The sequence below is a fragment of the Alligator sinensis genome, unplaced genomic scaffold, assembly GCF_000455745.1.
Source record: "Alligator sinensis unplaced genomic scaffold, ASM45574v1 scaffold13_1, whole genome shotgun sequence".
In the NCBI taxonomy this organism is placed as follows: Eukaryota; Metazoa; Chordata; order Crocodylia; family Alligatoridae; genus Alligator; species Alligator sinensis.
Window position 1 is genome coordinate 2,086,806 of NW_005841909.1, and position 19,352 is coordinate 2,106,157.

Sequence of the window (19,352 nt, forward strand, 5' to 3'; positions counted from 1 at the left end):
GTGAGTGTGGGGCTTTTCTTTTATTTAAAGTGCTGGGACACTGGGGTTGGGCGGGGCAGCCATTGTCGGGGTGGGAGAGCGGGCGGGGGATAGGGCCTGTTTGATTTGGAGATTCGTCCTAATCAGCGGCGGCTGAATCACTTCAGGACAGTGATTTGAATCACCGAATCGAATCACGGTCCCCCAAATCAGCTGAATCCAAAGCAAATACTAGTCGCTTCTCACAGGCCTAGCGGGTGGCAAAAGAACTCTCCATGGTGTACACCTAAGGCATAATAACACCAGTGTAACTTACAGTGGTTTGTAAAACCACACTGGTGTCCCAAATGGACACACAACCAGTTCTCCCAAAGTTGCGGTCTGCAATAGGAGCTACTACAGTGCCCTGGTGCTGGGTGATGGGCAGTTGGAAATGACTTGTTTCCATCAAGCAAACAAGTATCTTAACCTCAGGATTAAACTGACTAGAACAGGGATTGACAACCTACAGCCCCTGAGGTGGATTTGGCTTGCAAAGAAATCTGATCCAGCCTGCAAAGAAGTGCAACCCAGCATGGGGGGAAAATCGGGCTTACACAGCTGCATCGCACCATCCCTCGACTTGGCAGAGCTCCCCTCCCCAGCAGACCTGCTGCTCTGCAGCCTCTGAGACTCCCCTTGCTGCAAAGGGGCCAGGAATCCAACAGCCAGCCACTCAACGATGCGGGAGGGATAGACTTCCAGCCCACAATGACAGCCAGCTCATAAGCTCCAGCCCGTGTTGGCAAAAGGCTGCTGACTCCTGGACTACAGCTGCTGACATACAGATCATACACCAGTATAATGCACTGGGGTATTGTGACCTCTAATTTTCCCAAAAGCAAATTTACTCCAAACTACAGGCATTTACACTAGTGCAGGGTTGTATTATCAAGGGTCCAATCCACATTTACACTGGTATAAAGGCAGATCGTACCTATGTAAATGTCATGTGACATCACCCTCAGATGCAATACGTTTCTAAAAGTATGTTAGATAATAGCTTAACTATTATAAAAGATGGCATAGAAACCCCCCCCCCCCCCCCCATCAGCCAGTCTAATTTATGATCAGGACAGAGAATGGGTAGTCTAAAGTGAATTGTGGTGGGTTACTTAGCTTATATTTTATTCTCTAAGGGCCAAATACTGATCCATGTGCATTAGCTGGCTGTACCAGAGAGCCATACCTCTAAACCTCCTTGACTTAACCTTCAGTCACCGAATATGTACAGATATTCACAGAGGGAAGGCGACAAATGGGATGTCTCCAAGTTCCCCATCACCCCTCAGCACAGCTCCCATCCCTTCCACAAATACCCAGTGCATCTTTTGGGTCATGTGGGGAGAGGAGAAAGGGTTGGATTACTGATCTGCCACAGCCCAACAGTAGGGCTGTGTTCCACCGCTTTCAGAAAGCCAAGAATTTCCTTTCTTCTTGCTGAGAGACATGAAGGGACTGCAGAGCTACAAGCTGAAGATCCTTCACAGTCACCTGCTTTGCTAACACTTGAGACAGGTTAAGTTTCAGGACTTTAATTCAGTACCAACCTCTGTGCCCAAAAGGCACTGGAAACTACAACTGGCAAGTGCCAGTAAATCCTGATTCCATAAGACTCCCTCTCCGACATAACTTGAGCTTTCTTTCCACATACACCTTCAAACCAAAGCTTCTCTCATGATCTCCTTCCTTCACTGTCAAAGTGAATGATTTCACTGTCAAAGTGAAATGAAGAACAATTACAATCATTTCTGCCATACACCCTTCAAAGAAGAAACTAAGCCATGACCCATTCTCTTATAAAGAGCCATTGTTCCAAATAAAGTTAACAGTTCATAGCTACCATATACCAGAATACTTCCCAGAGCATCCACCCCAAGTATATCAATCTCTTTACCATGCTAATATTATTTGAGAAAAATGTTATTACTAGGCCACTGAGTTCTCCCACAAGAAAGATGTGGGAAAAAGTCAAAATGCAAAGAAGGTAAAGCACTGACAAACCCAGATTTCTAGAAAACAAAGCTGCTAAAAAGATTGAAATGCAAAACTACAATAAACTGAAGACAAGCCATCAGAAAAGGTTCTGTTGCCTGCTTCCTACGCCTCCTTGAGCTAGTGTTTCAGGCATAGAAACCCTGCCCCATATAGCTATTGGTTTAAAAGTCCCAGGTCCACAGACTACTACTCTAAAAAGAGACACTACTAAAGATTGGTTCATTTAACACAAGTTGAAAAGTGTCAAATATGTAATTCATCAGCAGCTCATTCTTAAGTGCCCTAGATCGACAGTAGCTCACGATCCCTTTTTTTGTTTCAATGTTTAATGTTTAGAGGATTTTTTAAAAATATGCATCTCTATTATTCTGAACCAGGAATTTCTTTTAAAATTCAGTGCCCTTCATTGTCATCAATATCCCAGATAAGTTCTATGGACAGATCAGAGAAAAAGGTAAGTTTAAACTGAAAAAAACTGCATATGGTTTGTACAGAGAAGCTTGTTTTCCATATGGATACATTTTGTTTTGTTTTTTAACCAGGTTCCTGTTAACAGAGAACTAGTATTTTGAGTTATTTTTAAAAGCTAGAATACACTAACACCCTAATATTAGCTTCCTTCCTGAAATAAATCTCACACAGGAAGCCCTCAAATGATCTTGAATTTAAACTGCGCATATTATCACTTCTGTTATATTTGCTATAAATAAAATGGAACAAATGTAAAAAAAAATGGTTCTAAGTGGAAAAAGCACAGGTATCATTTAAAAAAAGAGCTCTGGAAAACTGAAACAAAAATCTGCATGGAGGAATACGGGTATGGGTATGGTTTTTTAAAATGTGAGGATGTACCACTGCAGAATGATAACAGTTAAAATGCTAAAAAATGAATAGAGTCCGTTTCATCTGTTTAGTGCCCCACGGATAAAAGGCCCTAAAGGGAAATTAAAATGACTACTAATACTATTATGGCTGCATTTTAATAATGAATTCTGTCTACACTGAGTCATGTATGCATTATTAGTTGTAGTTATTACTTGCCTTCCCCATTATCCCAGGCTGCACCCTTGATTTTGTAAATGTTAATGTGGCTAAAATTTTAGAAGCTTTAACATAGTCTCTTTTTGATTTGCACTTTTTTCCCCACAAATGGTCTCTAAAAGTTCCAGCTATAGCGCTAATTAAAATGTCACCAGTCTCTCAAACAAAAATTAAACAAGTCACTAGAAGGAAAAGCATTACAGCAGGGTGCAAATAACCATGTTGGGTGGGACTCAAAAAAGTTCAAAGCTCAGGCTTTCTGTCCTCTCTCAAGTCAATGGAAGCTTTACTATTGGCTTCAGTGGGAACCAATTTTAGTTAGCACAAGCAATTTTCAGATTCATACCCGAGTAACTTTTAAATCACACGTACCAGGAGCGTTCTTGTTTATTGCTCAGTGAGACACTTTCCCTTTCCAAAGCCAAATTCTATACACACATTTGCACAGAGCTTCATTCGACTAATTATGTTGAAAGATGCAGAATGTGATCCCAAATTAATTGGCAATTAAAATAATAGGCTGCAATTTCACATAGATGGGCATAGCTTACCTCATCCACATTCTCAAAGGCATTGATGATATCGTAAGGTAAACAGGACAGAAGGTCTATCACAAACCACGTTTTCAGGTAGTTCATCCTTATGAGTTTGGGATCAGATATAACCTCTCCGCCAGGGCCAACAAAGGTTGTATGAAAGTTTAAAACAATGTCAACCAGAAAAATAACATCCACCACGCTGTCCAGTACCAGCCAGGCGATGTTGTTCTGCTTTGTTTTGAAGGAGACATTGTAAGGAACCATAATTGCTGTATAGAAGGTTAGAATTAAGATGACCCAGTCCCAGGTGGTCTTAAAAGCACAATAATGTAAAATAATGTGGGGGGGAGTCTTTGGAGCTTCTTGTTTATACTGAGGAAGAATATCAGATCCAAGCTGGAGAACCTGTAAGAGAAAGGAGCACAAATGTTATGGCTTTCATTTAGCATTGTATATAATGGGGATTGTACACATTTATGGAACACATAGAAAAAGGAAGAGAACATTTTTCACTGCATCCTGCCCATTCTGAAGATACTTGCAGTTTTTAAATTATTTAATTTGTTAATCTAGGGATCTCATCAGTGCATAAATCATGTAGGATTGGGCAAAGGCAGCTCTCTCTCAATGACTGGGAAAAACATAGAGCGTAAGGGTAATCTTACTTAGAAGGAGATTATTCAGATGGACAGAGAGGAGACCATGCCAACAGCCAGTGTAGAGAAGTTCAAAGCAAGGTGCTCTGCCAACTAGCTGGCATAAGCCCCATCTGGGTATAGCCAGGCCAGCACTGACACGTTAAAAATATGAAATCTTATTCTTAACAGCAGGTGCTGTACACCTCAGCATTCATGCCTGAACTCTTAATTTAAAAAATCTAGTATCAACTTTCTCCTACACAATGGTGTTTTGGTAACCATTGGCTAGCCACTTCTTAACATAAAATGTTATGTTTATAAGACCTGCTCTAATTTCCTGAAAGCATATGAATAGATAAAATTATACTGTATACTTCCTTCTTCATTCTCATAATGCATATAAATGCATTGCCATTGAAAAAAAAAAAACTCTCAACATCAGCAATGACTCAATATTTCGTTTTATTGATGCAAAATAAACACTGTTTTAAAGAAGTCTGCCTCCGCCCAGTATCTTCTGCACGCACTCACACCCCCTCTCCCTTTATATAATCTAGAATAGTAACCATTGTTAAAAAACCAACAGAATTTCCACGGACATTATCCTAACTAGCCAAGTTAGCACTTATCTCTGTCCAGCATGAGAAACAGAAGCAGGAAGGAACAGAGCAGTAAACACCCTGATGAGGAGACCTATTGAGCTGACACCTGAAAGATCCACACACACACACACTTATGTGTGCACACATGCATGACTGGATCCAATAGCAGATTTAAGAATTTGGATTTCAAACAGGCACCGGATAAAATACATTGTTTCAATCTCCAGGAATGCATTACACTGCCACATTGGCTTTCAGCACCCTTTACCAGAGTTGATGTGTCATATTTACAGTTTCAGCTACGTGGCACACAGGCACACCATGCTTGTCAAAATGATCAAGCCCGGAATATGTGCCTGATGAACAGGAGTGGGTGGTTCTGAAATAAGCAGAACAATATTTAAGAGCATGAATCAAGTCTTGCAGGTTGAATTTCCAGCTAATTCTTTGCATTGTTCTTTCCAAAAAAAGAAAAGTGAAGCTAAGTTTAGGTGGCGGGGGGCTTCATTCAGGGTCGAAGTCCTAACTGATGCAACTGTTTAATATGAGCCTCTGCATAATACAATATGCAAGTCAAAACAGACCATGCCACAGCTTCTTAAGGATACAGCTCCCCGCGTTCGCCTCCTGCCCCAGGCAAACTTAATAGCAGTTTTAATCAACACTGACATAAAGAATTTTAAGAAGACATACAAATAATCGACTAGCGATGTTCTACTCATCTCCGAGGTGCCCTCCAGATCACCTCTGGTCAAGCATCAGTAAGTCAACAGGTCTGGCTGTGTCCTGTTTGAAGCTCAGCCACCTCAACCTGCTGGGCTCACTGCCTGTCACAGCATCTGGGATGATGGCTATGAATAACTTCATGGGTATCTCTTGTAATACCACTGCCATTTATAACCATTGTTCCCCATCAGACACACAAGTGACATTATTGTAAAATGGACAGTTCTTATGTCCCAAAATTTTGCCCCATTACTTCAAGACCCTAACAACACTCCCATCCACTGCTAACAGGAAAGAACTGGACGCGATGACCTAAGAGGGCCATTACGTTCTTAATTCTTGATTTCAGTTGCTGGTTGAATGATGTGTCACTACACAACAACCCCTACGCATCAGCGATGCTGTTTTGTAATTTAACAGTGGCAATTACACGGCAACCTTTTTTTTAACAGGAACTTCACTATTTTGACATTTGTTTCTAAACAGCCTGTTGGATAGGGGGTAATGGAGACTACCAGTGATGTGTCTCGCAACGCATTTCTGTCAAATGCAGCTGACGTGCAGGATGAGACCTGATTGACAAAGACCGAGGAGAGCATTTCTGGGCACTGTCTGACTAGCATAGTGAGGAGAGCTTTAAAGTAGGTCTCATGGGGTGCAGTGATAAAAACCTGCTGACGAATACGAAGTTAGGACCAAGGAATGAGAATCTATTACTGAGTTAAAAACGTATTGAGCCCTTGGTTTCATGCAAGGGTTTCATTCATTGGCAGGACAAGTGGCCATAACAATTCAGAAAGAGTTTGATGACTCCCACTTGATATGGATACTCAGTTGTGTCTTGTTTCAGATTAAACTAACAGTTTTGGGACAGAAACCATGGGTATATCTACTCTGCATTATAATGTAGCATGGGGGTTCTTAGACTAGCATGCTATCCTTAAATTAGTCATCACAACCCCAGGTGGGATTGTAGGACATTATGAGTGGGATCACCAGCTCCGTGGAAACTCAATTACGACAATTGGGCTCATACTAGAAGTGAAGTTGCAAGCTCAGAAGTGGAGGCTCACATGCAAAAAAGGCTGGGAACTGCGGGTAAACAACAGTATTATAAACAAAGAGATATTATTATCGTTCTTAAAATAATACCATGCTCAGCTTGACATGGTATGTGGGAGGCAGAAGATGTGGCTGTGGAGGACAATGAACTATTATGATTCCACTTCATGCTGCATGACTTTTTTTTTAGTTTAAAACCCTAGAAATGCTTTTTATTGCACCGCTTTATTCAGTGCAGACCCCCCTATTATTATTCTTGTATACAAGTGACATCCATAGTTGGTAATAGTTAAAAACTTGGCAAGCGTGGGCAGTACATTCTGCCAAGGGCAAACTGGAATGGAAATTTCCTTTCCTTACATACCTCCTAATCCCACAGGACCCCAAATGATACAACCTGGTTTATGCAGCACACACAGATTGGAAAAGCAAAAGATGAAAGCAATCATTCTGGTCATCCAAGTTCTCTCAAGAGCAGTACAAGATATTGCATTAAAAAAAGCAGCAGTGACAACACTAGAAGTTTTCAACTTATTATAATAAAATTCTACAGCCATGAATTCAAAGTGCACTACAACTACAAAGAGAACTGGATACATTTTATGCTGCTATCAATCTTTAATGCTAAACTCAGAACCAGCCCTCTGGCACAAAGTGACTAGCACTGTCACTTTTAGTAGCTCGTATATTTTGGCAGCTTCTACCTACCAACGGACATGAAGATGACAGCAGTAAATCTATTTCAGCAGTTAACCAGAAAGCATTCACCTGTTGCATTATTTGTACTGTTTAAGGAATGATTTTGGCCTCCTAATGGGCTTATTTTACAGCCTTTAAAAAATAAAAGGTGGATAAAATGTGGCAGGACAGATTTTTCAGAGCTGGGTACAACAGCATCAACAAAACATGTTTGCATTCACCTTGCATATAAAGCTTATGTAGATTAGCATCTTGTTTCTCTGACGCTCCTCTTTCAGGACTAGTTGAAGGGTAAGTTGAATAGAGGAGCTGAGGAATGCTCTTTGGATGCATCTACATGTGCACTTTGCTGTGGAGCTGACTAATTAGTCCCTCAGTAAAGTGTCACCGTCTACACGTGCACCCATATTAGGGCACAGGAAATTAACTAGTGCCATTGTCAGATAGTAATGTCTGGGACAACTACTATTCTATAGCAGAGGAGTTACACGTGTCGAAACACACATGTATGTGGTGATGGGGGCCGGCTGGGGCACAAGGGTGCTACAGTGCAGGGGATGCCTGCCAGTTAGTCCCGCACTATAGTGTCCTCGTGCCCCAGTCAGCCACTCTGCAGCACACTGAGCTGGGGCAGACCGCCCCAGGTTGGCAGGCTGACCCCTGGACCTCCTTCCAGCCTGTAGCTGCTCTGCCCTGGCTCAGATTGCTACGGTCCCGGGCACACATGCAAACCCTGCGCCCGGGAGCAATGAACTCTGGCACGAACTGCACCAGAGATCATTGTAGTTTATTGCTACAAGCTAATTGCATGTGTAGATGCACCCTCTGGGTCCAACCTGGTCCTATGTGAATGTAAACACTATACTCAGATTGAGTAAGCGTGCAGGCCAGGCTGTGCATTTGATTGATGCAACAAATTGGGAATTACACGGAGAAACATGGAGACACCAAGTAAGAGAGATCTATATTTGTTTCCAGGTGAAACGCATTGTGTCTTGTCCTAAAAAGGTGGCAAAGTGTATTTAACATGTTCTTTTGTACTGGCAAAAAACATACTTGAAAGGTAGCTGCTAGGAAAGTTAATCTTCACATAAAACCATTGTTTCTCAAGGTGCTGATTTTCTTATCCATCATTTGGGACTTACTAACATGGGTCCATGTCTCACACTCACCTCAGCTAATCTTGAATGTTTGTGCACCACCTCAGCTTTGTTCATTGGCGTTAGCTGCTGCAAAACACTCCGGCTGTTCGTTAAAGCTCTTGTCAACCGAGCAAACTTTGTCCAACCTGTGAAAAAGAAGAAAAATGGGTAAACTATACTAAGACTTAAGTCTTCTCTTTCTAGTTGACTAACATCAGTGACAGGTTGAAACAATTTCCCTTCTCTATTCTCTGAGGCTCCAGATTCAAGGCCCATAGAAAATGGAAAATAAACCAATTGGTGACAAACCTGTCCATTACTTAAAAATGGAAAGTAAATCTATGTAAAATTACAATATTTCGCCCTTTGCTTTTTTCTATGCTTCTGAGGGACCAACCACATCCGATTGACAATACTGTGGTTTCAATATTCAGTAGAGCCATTCTGGTGTTATTCTGCACTTATTTCCAAGTCAAAAGAAACACTTCCATTAACTTCAGCAGTCTTTACAGACTTTGCATGAATACTGCTGCTATAATGTAGAAAGTTTACCAAGAGTATGACCCAAAGCCCAATAAAGCTAATGGAAAGACTCCCAGCAACTGGTAGATTTCAAATCGGCATCTGGATAGCTACAAGTGACCTTCCTTTACCTCGTTCCTTTTCCCAAATAAACCCCAACCCCATCAATAAAAGCACTATTCACTGCCAATCAAAACCTTGATGACAACGCTGCAGAATGAAAATGCTTTCAAATCTCAAAAAGTCACTTACAAACAGGTCAAGTATTGGGTTTTAAACACTCTAAAGAAACATATCCTACTGTTAAACTAATAATAACAACCTGCATTACAGGTAGCTTTAGACCCGCACACTTGGCTGCTTCAGGGAAACCTGCTTTCAGCCTAGAATGGCGTAGTCAGGGCTTTACCACCAAGTGCAGCACGAACAGGGAAGGATGAAATTAGTTCTGCAACCAGAAAAATGCCTGTAGGAGGGAAAAGGCCTATATGCACACATTGATAAAAGGGACTGCAAGGGTGAAAGCATGACAATTTAAATGCAAACCCTTGAAGTAGTATAGTATATCCCACTTTATGCCATGAATATTAAGACATTTCCCTCAAATGCCAGTGGGAAGGAAACAGTCGGCAGCTACAACCAAAGAGATGTAATCATTTTTTCTAAAAAATGTTGTTTTAATTAATGTATTTTTATACTATGGGTATGTTTATGGCTAGACAGAGATAAAGGTACTCCCATGACAAATTTCAATTCCCAGCTCCAAATTATGAGGGTGCTAGAGTTTCTTTAACAAAATACTATTTTCCCCTAATACAGTATTGTTCTCAGAAATAGTTGAGCTGATTTGGCTAAACCTTTCCAAATATTCTGGCTCAAGGAGACACTCAGTAAGAAAAAAATCCAGTCCAAATTGTTACCATTTGAGTAAGTTCCATGCAACCAAAATCAGGGTCTTATAACTAAAACGTTAATCATAGATAGCACTACCAGTCATGCCTATAATGATATACCATATGCCCTGTGTATGACACATGTATTAAAAATGAAAAATGCCTTATTCAAATGACATATTGAGCAATCTTAATAATAACAGGTGTTGCCTTCCCTACCTAAACTAAAATAGATACTTATTAGTGTTTTTTATAAATTTATTGCAATTAATCAGCATTTTTCTCTACTTTATTATGTCTGAATCACTATCAGTGCAACTCTAAGGGGCTTACAAGAGACCACAAGAGCAACTTATAATGTTCTTCTTTATAGAGAAAGATTGCAGCTTTAAGGAACATTATCTTGGGAACTTCCACAAATTGATGTACTGCTGGAGCCTGCTATAAAGCTGAACACTCCCCATTTCGGCAGTGGTATAAAAAGCTCTATTTTTAGCCCTGCTAAAATAATATATTTTCCATGGTCCAATGCCTATCACACACAGAAAAGTTGTTGCAGGTGAAGAATTTAATCTCATTTCACCTGAGCCCTGGGTCCTTGCAAATGGGGAAGAAGTTCATATTTTGGAAAGAAAGTGAAAAGGGGTTTTTTATGTCAAGCTGATTTATTTTTAAATGGTTCTTGTCTGTAGCTATTCAGGGAGTGGGACTGTTAGGGATGGCCTCAGAGAGCTAGAATAATAGGAAGAGAAAAGTCAAGACAATACACCTGCATGAGATATTCATTTATCACTTGGCTTTGCAATTTTTCACATGCATGTCCCATCTACATATTGCATATGCAGGTCATAAATCTGCAGAGCAATCAGAATAGATGAAAATGTGGTCATAATACATTATAAATATACCACTATCTACTGTTTTCTTGTTGTTTTAGCATGTGCGTGCGTACAGCTAACTTAAAAATGCAGTGTAAAATGTTTAGCAACTCCATACCGTTGTTTGTTATCCAAGTTTAAGCTTTGATTTTAAACTTCTAATAAAATAAGGGGGGTTTTTTTCCTTAAACAATTGCTGACATTCCACTAGGAACACGTATTCTGCTGTATTAAAAATAAAAGAGGCTTCACGGATCCAAGCACGAACCAATGATTTCTAAGATAAAACAATGAAGATGTTTGTGCATAGTTTAATTGTGGTGAAGAGAGAAGAGTGAGGAAGAAAGAAGAAAACAACCAAGACAAGTATGTGCAGTCCTTTAAGTTTCTTAACCAGTGATTTCAGAAAGCAGCTGAGAGATTATGACAACTCTATCCAGATGTTTTGCAGAACTGCTAGGTGCCACAGTACATCATGTCCATTTATTTCAATACTCTCCAGTCGGGGCAGAAGACCAAGAGAGAAAGAGCAGCTCTCTTTTGCGATCAAAAACCTGCCCGCAGCATGAGTGTGCAGCTACACGTACAGATCCCATCTCTCTCCTTGTATGGAACGCCCACGGCTGTCACGGGAGGCCCTCTGGGCACAGAAGCTAATACTTGAATTTCGGTTTGTAATCCTTCCCCACAAACCAGAGATTACAGGAACAGGGAAGTCATCAGTGATGCCAATAGATACAGCCAAATATATGGATTCTGTCCAGAATTTCTTCATTTGTCAGATTGATCTCAGCTATTCAGCTCAGCTATTCAGACCTTTCTGACAGCAGATGGTCAGTGAGTCAAGATTTACTTTATTCCCTGAAGTGTAGATCATTAATCTGTACACTGATCAGATTAGGATTTGTTTTTTGTACTGTGGGTGATATGGGATGCCCTCAAGTCATCCTAGGCAACCCTTTCACTCGGTGCATTCACCACCTGCTGAATACCGAAAGGCTCCATTAAAGAGAAATTAGGTTTTCAAAACTCCCAGCCGAGATGCCTAATAATATGGTGGAAAAGACATGAACTTGTTCTGTATCTGCCATGAGTAGGTAACATCTAGGGAGAAATTCTAGGGAAGGCATAAAAAAATAGGTTTGAGGGAAACACACATAAAATAGAAAATAAAGGAAAGAGAAAGAGGGAAAACAGATTTTTTCAGATATTTTCCTTCCATCTTGGCACATTTATCTAGATATAGAGATGAGATAAAAGATCTTAAGGCTAGAAGGGGCTGTTGTAATCATCTAGCGGCTGATGATCATCCACAAAACAACTCACCAAAACTCCCTTACGGGGCTCTGGGCAGGGAGCTGTGTTGAGAAGCGGGACGGGTGGGCTAGGCCAACCCACTCCCTGCGCACCCTGCCCGGTGCGGGGGGTAAGTAGGGTTTTGCCAGGAAGGGGCAAGCTTCAGCTGGGCAGCTCCCGCTGGAGACAAGAGGAGCAGAGCAGCACTGGAAACAACCCCATCAGCCATTTCTGCAACAGCCCACAACTTCTGACGGGCTTTGGCAGATCTTTAAGCAGGATATCCAAACCTGCTTAAAAATGTCAACTTCATCTCTCTCATTTTCACTGAAACCCAGAGGACTGCATGGAAGGAAGTCGGCATGCAATCTGGCCTAAAGTGACTCTACTATAAATCAGCATGCTGTGTTTCCTTAATCTAATCTTTCTCTCTCCATCTCATCCATCTGCTTATGATGGTTCTGAAAAAATGCCAAGTTTCTTCCTATCCTATATGCAATTCAGTAAAATTAACGACACGGCACCAGCAAAGTGCTAGTGTACGAGTGGGAAGGTGAGAATGAATGCAGAGCGCCTTGCTTTCCTCATGTCTTAAATACACTTTACTGGGTACATTTCTGTGTTTCTTGACCTTGTTGTGGAGTAGCTAAATTCAGTATTATATTTAAAAACCAATGTGCATGCTTAAATACACAAGACACTTTCTGTATAACCAGTTAGTGCCAGCAGCTTTCCATCAGGGTACTCAAATTATCCCCCCTTTCTCTGCTTCCACAGAAGGGGATTTGAAAAAAAATATGCGTAACTTATGCATTAATGAACCCCCGTCCAAGCAAATATTTTCACCGAGGGAGGAGTGCAGAAGCTGCAGAGACGCAAGCAGAAGGAATGAATGCTCTCCAGCAGTGGTTCTCAACCTTTCGGGACTCGAGGCACCCACCTGTCCATAACTTCTGTGAATTGAGGAGCACCCAATTTCAAAAACTAATGTATATATTCCAGTGCTTACCTCCTTTACATAGGGGCTGGGCAGTAGGGGTGAGGGATCATTCAGGCGGGGACAAACCTAAGCTTGCTTATCTGCTCATCTTCTCATACTTCTCAACATCCTTCAAAGGATCCGATGTCCCAGCATCCTGGTTGAGAATCACTGCTTTAGAGTGGTGGTTTTCAAGCTTTTTTTTGGCCAAATCCCCCTTTCCCTGCAAAATACTATTGCTCAGATTCCTTATACCTGGCATGTCTCTGCATATTCACTGTGTCGACAATGTCGATGCACACCAGTGTCATTCCTCACTGCAAGTACACCAGTCAGAAACTGCACGGCCGTTATTGAAATTTGAGCATGGACCCCTCGGCAAATCCCTGTTCAAAAACCACTGCTCTTGAAGAAAGAGAGATTTTCTCGTAATTGGACTGTGCCCTGCTCATGCAGCTCCACTTAGGCAGAAGGGCAAAAGAAAACACCCTGGGGACATCTACACATTTCCTAATTAGCTCTGCAGCAAAACAAAACTGTCTATATATGCAGTGCTATTAGGCTGGGGTAATCTAATTAACTCTGCTGTAGGGTAGTACTGCCCACCACAAGTACTATCCGATGGCAGAGTTATTTACTCTGCTGCAATGCACATGTAGACGGTGACTAGGGCTAGCTGGGGCACGAGGGTGCTACAGTGCAGGGGCGGCCTGCCCTCATGCCCCCCACTGCAGCACATTGAGCTGGGACAAAGCCCCGGGCTAGAAGGCTGACTTTGGGGCTCCCTGCCAGCTGGGGCTATGCCTCCCCACCTCAAGGTGTTGCAGTCCTGGGTATGCATGTAAACACTGCGCCCAGGAACACTAAACTCCAGTGTGAACTGTGCTGGAGTTTATTGTGTCGCATTAATTGCACATGTAGATGCACCCCTGAATTTGAGTTATTCCACTCTAAATCCTAGGAACTTTCAAAATATCGTACCAGATTTAAATCAGTAACTGAGCTGGTCTCTGACAGTGAACTCGAGGGGAACCCCAGAAGAAGGTATTTCAGAGGAAGATGCAAACCATCCAGCATGGGTGTTTTTGGAATATCCTACCCATTAACGAAGTTTCCCCAACACATGCACATGCATCCTTCTATTAGTTTCTGGCTCACACAAAAACATGAGAATGTGCGCCCCCCCTGTTTTTAAAATACCTTATGTGGTTTGTGGATGCTCTCTCGATGCACAGAAATGTTCTATCCCCAAATTCAGGAGATTACAGATACCTTTCCTTTTTCTTCCAGTAAGCTCAGCTTGAGGCTTGGAAGCTTACAGGAACTCAGAGGTAGCTGTGCATGTCTAACAACCCTAAATGGTCATGACAAACTATTACAAGGAGCAAGGCCAAAATGCTGACAGGCACGAAAGGAAAGTGCAGAGGCTGAGTGACGGGAGTCTCTCTCTCTCACTGTCCCACCTCCAGTGCGTGCTACTGCATGTTTTCCATGCTGTTGCTTTTTTTTTTCTTCCTCCACTGTATTATTCATAAATTTATACTTAACAGCAAAGTACTCTCTGAACCTCCTGTTCAATTTAGGATTGTCACTCGGATGGGTAGAAGGGCAAAGTTACGTGCCCCAACCATCTGTCTATTGGTCAGAGCAACTGTAGCAAGGTGCCTCCGCCTAGTCATGCACGTTGCTAGAGCCATACCTGTGATCTGTGCTGAGCCAAAGGGTTTTTTTGTTTTCCTAGAGGCAAAAATGCTAGAATAAATAATTATTTTTTAATAAAAGACTTTCCAGTATTTATTGAAAAGGTTTTCTGCTGTGACACAGGAGATGAAGCCGTTAACACTGCTCAGCCCCAGAGCTTGAGGGAGTGCAGGAAGGAGGAACGACTGTGTATGCTAGCCCACTGAAGCAGACACAGAGACTGAAAGCCTTCTGGCCTCAGGGAAAAAAAACCTTTCACAGATGGGGTCCTGTGTGTTCATTCAACCACTCCCTAAGTGAATGAGCTGCTTCAGATATAACTTTCTGTGCAGCGGCTGAGCAGGAAACAATATTTCTAGCTTTATTATTCATTACAATAAATGCAAGATAATACAGTAAAGTATTGTTCTTTGCCAAGAACTAATATACTGTTAGAGATATTTCCCCTATTAGGACATTCTCTAATAGGCCTTACTCAATCAAAATGCCCACCTAATTTTAACCAAGTCTTAATTAGCCCCAATGAAACATTATTCATTGTAGTGTGCGTCTTTCTATTGACTTTTAGTCTAACCGAATAATATACCATTCCTATGCATCTTTCCTTTGAAGGGGCTAAATCAATCTTGGCGCTCTGAACTGAACAGTTCAATCAGGAACAACTTTGTTAGCCTCTGCTTCAGTCCTAGCTCCTGCTCCGTGCTCTGCAAAGTTCTCCTAACTTCCTTCTTCGTAGGCTATCAAGACTTCTTGGCTGGCTCTTCTGAACCCCAGATTTGTTCCCAAAAATACAAACTGGAGGTCGACTCGTTGCACAAATGCATTTGTTCATGTCTGATGTAAAGCTGTCCTGTTTTGATGTTGGCCAATAGGTCAGAATAAACGCCTTGGGCCGTCATGCAGCTTTAAAATGTTCTTGCAACACATGGCAACATGGGAGAGAGGCCAGCAGAAAAGCAATCCAAAAAAAAAGAAAAAAAAAAAAAAAAAAAAAAAAAAAAAAAAAAAAAGAAACAACTGAGGCTCTTCCCAGGTGCACTCTCTGAACTGGACATTTTAACAGAACATGCCAGCTTCAATTAATTGAGGGGTGGCTGGGGGGCTTGCTCAGTAAAATAATCTTTTGCTAATTATGATGGAGGAACAGATCATTTAAGTCAGCCCCACAGCACCTTAGACCCCAAGGATGAGTTAAGTAACACATGGAAACAAGGGGTCTGAAAACTCTCCAAACTGCACATGGTGCACAAATCGCAAAGGGGCTATTCCTAGCTCTTGTACACAGACACTTGGCCCATACTTCTTTTTTCCCTTGGGAATACCTACTCTACAGGGGCCGGGCAACATGTGACCGTTACATCAGCTCTACCAAGCCAGAAAAATATTCTTCCTTAAGCAGAGGAATCAGGGTAATCGAGTCTGGTTTCCAGGGCAAGCCTATTAGAGGACACTGCCAATAGCTTGGCAGCTATAACATAGTCCATCCCTCACCCTCCAAGATCATAGCTACCTTTTCCAGACTTGGATATTTAAATCTAAATAAAAATAGTCAGAATTTCAAAGGGTCAGAGATCTTAGCTCATAAGTTTCTATGGGAGAGGAGGTGCTCAGTATTTCTGAGCATCTACAGGAAGGCATTTTAAAGCCTATGTATGGATCTAATTGCAGGTTATATACCACGCTTGCAGATCTAAGCTGCAATCTAGGTTTTATTTGTTAAAAGCCATGTACACACATAAGAGTTGACAAAGAGTTTAAAAATCTGGCAAAATGATGGTGTTGTTATTAGTCTATCTGCTCTGCCAAAAATCCAGACATGACTGGTTCTCCTTAATAAAACATTAGTGTAGCTCTCTGGGTTGCAATTAACCTCTTTGCCATGGCTTGCCTGATCTAAAACGTAAAGGAAATAATAAATGCCTGTAAATCAATGCATCAGAGTGGCGTCCAAGATCCTAATCTGTGACAAACACGCTGAGGTTAACAACGATAGTACGTGGAAAAGACAATGAAGGGGTAATTAAAGCAATTCTCCTGCCGATTCCTGTCCAGAGGAGCACATATAACACCTTCAAACAGTGAAAAGGTCAGTCTTTTTTATACTGCAGGGGAGCATAAAATGGTTAACATACAAGAATGCTTGGACTAATATATATGCTGCACCAACATCAGAAAACTATCAATTTTTGGATCCAGGCAATTTAGACATATTTGAGAAGATTTACTATCTTCTAACATCAGTATAATTAGTCCATACAACTCTAAATCATTTATTGATATTCAGCCAATCAGATCACTACACTTAAGTGACGTTTCTTCTTTCTTATAGATAAAGCATGATGACTAAAACCAATTGGCAAATTTTCCCATTATTCTGTAACTTTAATGGGGATAGAGGTGAATGGGATTTTTAAAAAGGCAAGGTAATGGGCCAGAGTGAGTAGTAACTTAAACAACCAGCAGTCAGCAAGGTTATGTATGCACTCATTTGTGCAAAAGCACCATAGGCTGGGCCACTGATATTAGGTAACATTCACCAACTTCCAAAGACAGTGTTTTCCATTGTTTTATGGCATGCTGTATGACTTGGATACGTTTTAGGCCTGGCCTCTGTTTTTGGCAAATTTGTTTTTGCCTACACAGTTGATTCCACCTTATCAAACAGGCACACAACCATTTTACACTCTCAACCAGCCACCAGCAAGCTAAAAATGGGTGAATAAACTCACTGTGCCTCAGTTTCCCCAACTAAAAAATGGGAATCATGATAATGACCTCCTTTGTAAGGCACTCTATAATCTAATAAAAGGGGGACTTTCTTAAGCCCATACTATATTGGATGTGCAATGTATTTGCTACTTTGACTTTAGTTTTATTGTGGAATTACAGGTCATTTTTTTCTTCAACAAGTTTCATGTTTCTACTACTATCTCTGAGTTTTTTAATGTAAATTTAATAATAAATGCAACAATATGACCCAAGTGAATGTAAAAAAAAAAAAAAAAAAAAAAAAAAAGCACTAAAAAACAGGATGCCCAAAATGAACTGGATCTGACAAAATCATAACATTTTAGACCTCATTATCATCAATATCATTGGATTGATGGTTACATAAGATTCGGGTTTTGTGATCCATGTTTACATTCAATGTGGGCAGAGAAGCCAGTTTCAACCAATAATATACATATGTAGTCCTTAGAAAAGGACTAATTTCTCAAAGCGGAGGAGAATTTTGAGCAACATTTTCCAAGAGGTAAATTTAAACAGGAAAATCTAAATGGTAAATTGAAAATTCTTGGAAAAAAAATTGCACATCCAAGGAGGCACAGTTCAATGCTCAAGGAAAAGATGGACAACTTTGGCTAAAAAGCTAATCCTGGTCCAGTGGAAAAATGAAGGTGGCAATCTGAAATTTATAAAGCAAAAAGGAGGGAGGGGAAGGAGACAAGAATTAATATAAATTAGAAATTGCAACATATAAAAGATTGGCATGGGAAAGCTAAAGACATCAAGGAAAAATTCCTGGGTGACAAACTAGTACACTTAAAACAAAGAGTTTTTAAGAATATATTAGGACCTTCCAAAATACTGGATAAGAAGCAATTTTGTGCCATCATTCAGGTTCTAAATTAAATTATTCTTCACGGAACCAGGTAATTATAGCCCAACTAGCTTGACATCAAACCCAAACAAAATAAGACAATTCATATGAGATTCAATAAGCAACAGAAATATAACATATGTTTAATCAACATGAATTCATGGGATGAATTTGATGAATTTACAAGTTTCTTTGGAAAAGATAATAGCATGCAATATGTTTGGACTTTTGTAAAAAGTATTTAACTTAATACATAGCTTGACTTCCTGATTACTGTAGTAGCTCCATATAATAACAGTAAAGCACAAGCTAAATGGGTTGAGAACTGAGGGTGAAGCTTCGCTGCCAGGCTTTCCCTGCTTACAGAAAGGCACTCTGGGGCATTTTGTAGGGCTGTGCGAAACTTCAGGTGCTGATTCAATTCAGAGGAGATTCAGCCCGATTCGCCAGCCAAATCTCCAAATCTGAATCGAATCAGGAGACCAATAAAAAGGTCCGAATGGATTTGAAGCTCCCCAAATTGATTCGGAAAAGATTCTGAGAGATTTGGAGATTTGGGCAGTCCCCACTCACCGCCGCAGGGAGCTGGACCCATGCTGGTAAGCAGGGGGGCCTAAAGGAGGTGGGAGGGGACCATGGAGGGACCCCCACCAGACCCCATTCCCTGCCTGCTCCTGCAGCCCCCCTGAGTGCCCTCCAACCCCCACTCACTCTCCCAGCACCCCCCATGGCTGCCCTGCTCACCCCAGCTCCCGGCTCTTTAAAAAAACAAACAAAAAAACACCACTCACTGTCCTGCCAGGTGGGGGGGGCAATCTGCACTGCCCCCCACTACCCCACACTCCAGGGGGGGCTCTGCCATGAGCCCTCTTTCCTTGCCCACTCTCCCAGGGCCCCCCGCCCCATGGCTGCCCCACCCAGCCCCAGCTCCCAGTTCTTTAAAAAAAACCCAAAAAACCCCAAAATCCCTGTATTTGCTGGTTGCTGCAGCAGCCATCATGGCTTTTTGGGGCTCAT

The 19,352-nt window shown here is 41.4% G+C and overlaps 1 protein-coding gene across 1 annotated transcript in view; it reads right to left on the bottom strand.

Moving 5' to 3' along the window:
- Nucleotides 1–19,352, bottom strand: part of KCNH5 (potassium voltage-gated channel subfamily H member 5) — a 229,694-nt gene that overhangs the window by 181,373 nt on the left and 28,969 nt on the right. Inside the window, exons 5-6 of the mRNA XM_014517429.2 lie at nt 8,496–8,611; nt 3,609–4,001 (exon numbers count right to left, since the gene is read on the bottom strand). Coding sequence (XP_014372915.1) covers nt 3,609–4,001; nt 8,496–8,611 — 509 coding nt within the window. The remainder of the gene's footprint in view (nt 1–3,608; nt 4,002–8,495; nt 8,612–19,352) is intronic.